This window comes from Gracilinanus agilis, chromosome 2, assembly GCF_016433145.1.
Source record: "Gracilinanus agilis isolate LMUSP501 chromosome 2, AgileGrace, whole genome shotgun sequence".
Classification (NCBI taxonomy): Eukaryota; Metazoa; Chordata; class Mammalia; order Didelphimorphia; family Didelphidae; genus Gracilinanus; species Gracilinanus agilis.
In genome coordinates, this window is record NC_058131.1 from 171,452,908 (window position 1) to 171,458,163 (window position 5,256).

General features: G+C 57.7%; 1 protein-coding gene across 2 annotated transcripts; it reads right to left on the minus strand.

Annotated features, from left to right (window-relative positions):
- Positions 1-483: 483 nt before the first annotated feature.
- Positions 484-5,041, minus strand: ZNF703 (zinc finger protein 703). Of its 2 annotated transcripts, XM_044660870.1 has the most exons (3): positions 4,972-5,041; positions 4,769-4,941; positions 484-3,504 (listed from the first exon to the last, which is right to left on the minus strand). In XM_044660870.1, the coding sequence occupies exons 1-3, from the start codon at positions 5,039-5,041 to the stop codon at positions 1,969-1,971; spliced, it is 1,779 nt and encodes a 592-aa protein (XP_044516805.1). In that variant the 3' UTR covers positions 484-1,968. The 2 variants fall into 2 exon arrangements, with proteins under 2 accessions (XP_044516805.1, XP_044516804.1); XM_044660869.1 differs by having other exon boundaries at positions 4,769-5,041.
- Between the last annotated feature and the right edge of the window lie 215 nt (positions 5,042-5,256).

Sequence of the window (5,256 nt, forward strand, 5' to 3'; positions counted from 1 at the left end):
TCAGCTGCTTTCGTTTTCTCCTGTTGCACTTAAGCGTGCCGCTAGGTGGCGCCAAAGGCTCGTTGTCTCCAGGCACAGCCGCGCCTCGCCCAGCTCTTGGAAGGTGTAGCTGCTTGGAGTTTGGGGAGCCCTCCATTCCCTTTTCAGCCCCCTTCACCTCGGATTTGGCCCAGAGCAAAGACCACATTCACACACGCCCTCCACCCAGGTCCCCGGAAATGCTATGGCCTTTGAAGTGAGGTTGGGAACTAAATAAATAAGTGGAAAAAATAATAAAGATTGTTTTATTATTTGAAATACATTGGGGCAAGGATTTTCCCCCTTCCTCTCTTCTTGAGGACTGCATTAAATCCATCCTTGTAAGGACCTAAAGAGGTAATCATTAAAAATTTTTAAACAATAAAAAGGAAGGGGTATCTAGTTGGGGCGGGGAGTTGGAGGCTGGCGATGAGGAAGGCAAGAGAGAAACACACCACGGTGTGAATATAGCCAAGTATTCCATTTATTAACAAAATAAGTCTTACCAACGGAGAGAGCTCTATTCATCCAAAACTGGCCCCACAGCCTCCGCGCTGCGCAAGACTGTGGAGGAGTAGGGGACAGACTGGGAGGGGCTGGAGAGCAGGCTGGGGAGGCGGGAGGGAGTATCGTAGGTCACCTAGTATGCCTTGCCCACTTGCCTGCCCGCTCCCGGGGGGAGCTGAACCAGGTAGGGACTGAAAGCTTGAGGCCTGTGGAGATTTGGACGGGGGTTTCTATCTAGTTTGCTCCCTCCCTCCAAATGTTTTCTCAATTGTATTAAGATGGCATTTGATTGAAAAATTTTAGGTCGGTCTCCTGATCTGGAGATGTCTGAAGAGAGAGGTCCCCCTTTCTCTCCTGTACATCGAGGGTTGCTACCCCAATAAGGGATTAAAAAAAGAAAGAAAGAAAGAAAGAAAGGACTATAAAGCACTTGGTAGACTAGAAAGAGCCAGGCTTTCATGCCACAGCCCATCTAGAACTTTTAATTAAGGTGGGCCCTGATGGTTAGGTTCCCTAGGGTATTGTATTACCCGACCCTTTTGGCAGGGAGATTCCTGATGACCGTGTATATTTGGGGTGTAGGGGTGAATGAAAATGCTCAGTTGGGCTGTCTGGGTCTCAATATCGGGAAACTGCCGCCAGCGACCCAGAGGGGCTCCTCGGCTGCAGGTCAAGGAAAGGTTCTGTGCCTTTGGGCCCAGTGCCTCGAAGTGGAGCATGGAGAGAAGGAGAGGCAGTGCCAAGGGAAGGAGGGCAAGGCAAAGCCCAGGAGCAACAAGACAGCACTGCCATTGAACTTTGGGCCTGCCTGACTCCCCTTCACTCCAAATATATATGTATATATATATAAAAAAAAAATCACCTCTGTTACCTGTACAAAGGAAAAAAAAAGGAAAATACCAATGGAAACAAGAGGAGAGAAAAGGTGGACAGAAGAACAATGTACTTTCAAGTGTCAAGAACATGCAAGAAACTCCTCAGAAAACGAACAAAAAACCCAAGAATTCAAGAACCCCGATTCCCCCTCCTCCCAATAAAACCAAACCAATCAAAAAAGAAACAAAGGGGGAGGTAGGGAAGAAGCAAGTCTAAAACCCAAACCTGACTGAGAAAAAAAGAAAAGAAGAGGTGTGGGGATCTTTTGTTCACTTGATAATTAATCATTATTATTATTTGAGGGGGGACACAGACTTTTTGCATAACATTGACTCGTGGGCCATTAATGCACTTATATTCCCAGCTTGTAAGCTAATAGTACAGTAAATAAATACACAGTCCAGGAGGGTGGGGTCAGGAAGGGGAATCCAAGGAAGGAGGAGTGATGGTGGAGGCTGCTGCCATGGTGGTGGTGGTGGTAGTGGTGGTGGTGGTGGCGGTGGCAGTAAGGAGGTGGAAGAGAAGGAGGCTGAGCAGAGGGTTAGGGTCAGGGAGAAGAGGCTGTAGTTACTGGTATCCAAGAGCGGAGGCTGAGGATAGTCTCTGTCCGTAGAGCGCATATGGAGAGTAGTAGGGTCCTGCTGTGGGTAGGGATGGCACAGCTAAGCCCCCAGCTGTGGGTAAGTGGCTCTTGCCATAGGGGTGGTACCGGCTTAACCCCAAAGTATGTGGACTCCGCAAGGACAGCGACCCGGGGCTGCCCGGGGCGGCGGGTGGAGGGAGGTGTAGGTGACAGGAAGCTGCAGCCGCAGCGGCGGCCGCACTGCTCAGGCCCGACCCCCCGGGGTAAGCGGCTAGTAGTTTCTCCGCGCCGGGGAGGGCCGTGTGGGTCCGTAGGTGGCTGAGCAACTCCTCCGAGGTGGCGAAGCGCTTGTCACATGGCCCGCTGGCCGCCACCCAGTTACAGCTGTGTGGCAGCGGTTCGTTCTGCAGCATGAAGCCGTAGGTGTAGAGTGGATGTCCCGGGAGCGCAGCCTGCGCTGCGCTGGAGGAGAGGGCTGCGGGCTGGAGCGGATGGCCAGGGTACACGAGTGGGTAGCCCCCTGGCTTTAGGCTGGGCCCAGCGGGCTCGTGCGCACTGCAAGTGGAGCAGCTAGAGCCACCCAAGTGTGAGGAGGCGCTGTGGTAGCCGCCCAGGCAGTAGGGGTCCCGGCATAATCCCTGCAGAAATGAGGGTGGTGAGGCGCCAGTCAACGGGCTGGAGCTGGGGGGCTTGCCGGGAGGCAGACCCAGCCCCCCGGACAGCTGACCCCCCACCAGCCCAGATTTGCTAGGATCCAGACCAGGCACGAACTGGGACGGGTAGCCTGCGTAGGCGCCCACGATGGAGCCGTGATAGCCGATGCTGGAGGGTGGCAAGGGGAACACGGAGTGGCCTGGTTTGTAGGGAGACACAGGTGCCACGTGGCCGGCGCCCACCAACGCCGCGGGCGGCTCTGACTTGCGCCCAGACGACCCAGCCTCCCCGCCGTGCGATGCGGGCTCGGCGCTGCGGCTCCCGGTTCCCGCCTCCGGGCTGGGCTTGGGTTCTTGATCTTTCTTATCCAGCTCCCCTCCGCCCCCGCCTCCACCACCTCCACCGCCGCCGCTGCCCTTGCAGTCCGTGTGGTGCGGCGACCCGCCCCGGGAGTTGCCGGGGGAGGAGGACGAGGAAGAAGCAGAGACTGGACCTCCGTGCGGGGGGAAAGGCGGGCAGGCTGCGCTGGGCACCCTGAACCCAGCCTTGTCTCCAGGAGAGGAAGAGGAAGAGGAGGAGGAAGAGTTGGAAGAAGAGCCTCCGTCTTTGCGGGAATCCCCACCAGACCCTTTGGAGTAGGGTTTGAAGCTGGACTTATCCTCGGTCGGCGAGTCCCCTAACTGTTTGAGAGCCGCAGAAGCTGAGGAGGCTGCTGAGGAGGAGCGACCAGAGTCCTTCTCCGCTCCAAGCCCGTTGGCCGCAGCCGCTGCCACTGAGTTGAGCTTGGAGGAGGGTGGTGGATCAGGTTTGCCGATCTGCGAGCAGGTTTGGGCCAGCAGCGCCAGCGGGCTTTTCTTGGCGTCCAGCTGCGAGAGATAGCGACAGGGGGAAGGGGGGGAAGAGAGGAAGAGAGAAAGGAGGTAAAGGGACAGAGTGAGATAACGAGACTAAGCGAATGGAGCGCGAGGGAGCCCCGGGGAGCTGGGGATGACAGTGGGAGGGTTCTAGGGACAGAAGCATCTACCGGGAGGGTGGAACGCAGCGGGGGATAGCTGGAATCCTCCCTCCCCCAACGTGAGTTAGCAACCAAGGTTTCTTAGGCCCCGGAGGAAGAGGAAGGAGAAAGGCCACCTTAAGGGTCACTTTCTCTGCCGGTTTGTGACTCTCCTAAACATAGTCACACCCAGGGTGTGTGTGTGTGTGTGGGGGGGGGGGAGTTTTTGACCCTTAGGGCCTGGAAGAAAGAAAATACCATCTCTTTGGGGAGGGCATGTAGGGGAATAGAAGGGAAGAGAACAGCTAGCGGTGGAAGGAACTCAGCTTTTTCTTAGCCTCCTAAACGAGGAGAGCAAGGATCTGGCTCTTCCTTCCCGGTCCACGTCCACCCGCACCACACCACTTCCCCCTACACTTCAGGTTCCAGGGAAAACTTATACCCCAGTTAAGCGAACTTCAGGACCTAGAGGTCACAGGAGGCGCGTAGGGGCACTGGAGTAGGGGGCGTGGATGATTGCATTCCCAGCAAAGGGCCGGATAGTGCACCCACTGCAGCGCCCCAGGGGAGGGCGCCCCAAGAATGGAGTGGGGAGAATTTTCAGCTTTTCGGACGGGAACCCGAGAGTGGACTGGACGGGACTTGAAGGCGAAGAGGTGTTTATTGAATTAGTGAGGGGATGGCGGTAGAGGGGTCGTTGCAGCATTTAAGATTCTTTCGAGTAGGGATGGGAGGTGGGGCGGGGCGCGGGGGTGGAAAGTCTAGATCCCACTGCAAGATTGCCTCTAGGAACCCTGAAGCTGGGCCCGGCGCAGACCAGGGAAAGAGGATTAACAGGAGCAAAGAAACTAGGCAGCAAAAATCTACTGGTAGAAGGGATAAGCCTAGAGGTGTAAGCAATGCTCCAGTAGTATCCACCGCTGATCTGACTCCCCTTCCTCCGTGGCCCCCCAGCCCCAGTACACTAGAGTGGCCCGATTCCACTAAGCTGAACTCGGAGGTCCTGGGGATTGGGGGATTGGGATCTCGGGGAATAGGGCTGCCGTTTCAGGCAGGACCAGGGAGAGATAGGTCGTGGCGGGTGGGAGTGGGATGGGGTGGGGGGAGGCAGCGTAGTTTGCTGAGCAGGTACTGACCTCGATGGGGCTGACTGGAGTGGAGGAAAGCGGCTGCAGGTATTCCGGGTGCAAGAGGTGGCCGGTGTGCGCGCTCAGCATCTTCAGTACCCTGATGGGGAGTCGGTTCGCCTGCCGCAGGGGGTCCGCCGGAGGCAGGAGGGACACCGCCGCCGGGACCGCTGGTCTCTTCCCTCCGCCGCCGCTCTGGCTGTTGCCGCTACCGCCGCCGCCGCTGCCGCTACTGCTGCTTTCCGGTGTCCTTGGGTTAGATCCAGCGGGCGAATCGCTCATTTGGAGGAGGCAGCGCCACGGGCGGGGACGGGGGGGCGGGGAGGGGGAGCACCGGGGAGGCGAGCTCCCGGGGCGGGCGGGCTCGCTCCGCAGTGCCGAGCGGGGTGCAGCAGCCAACCGCTCCTCCTCCTCCTCCTCCTCCTCCTCCACCTCCCCTCCTCCGCTGCCACCGCCGCCGCCACCGCCAGCACCGCCGCCGCTGGCCCGGGCGAAGA

Coding starts and splice junctions, on each gene's coding strand:
- ZNF703 (XM_044660869.1), bottom strand. CDS start 5,041: ATGAGCGATTCGCCCGCTGGATCTAACCCAAGGACACCGGAAAGCAGC. Junction 3,505..4,768: donor CTCCAGTCAGCCCCATCGAG/GTCAGTACCTGC, acceptor TATCTCTCGCAG/CTGGACGCCAAGAAAAGCCC.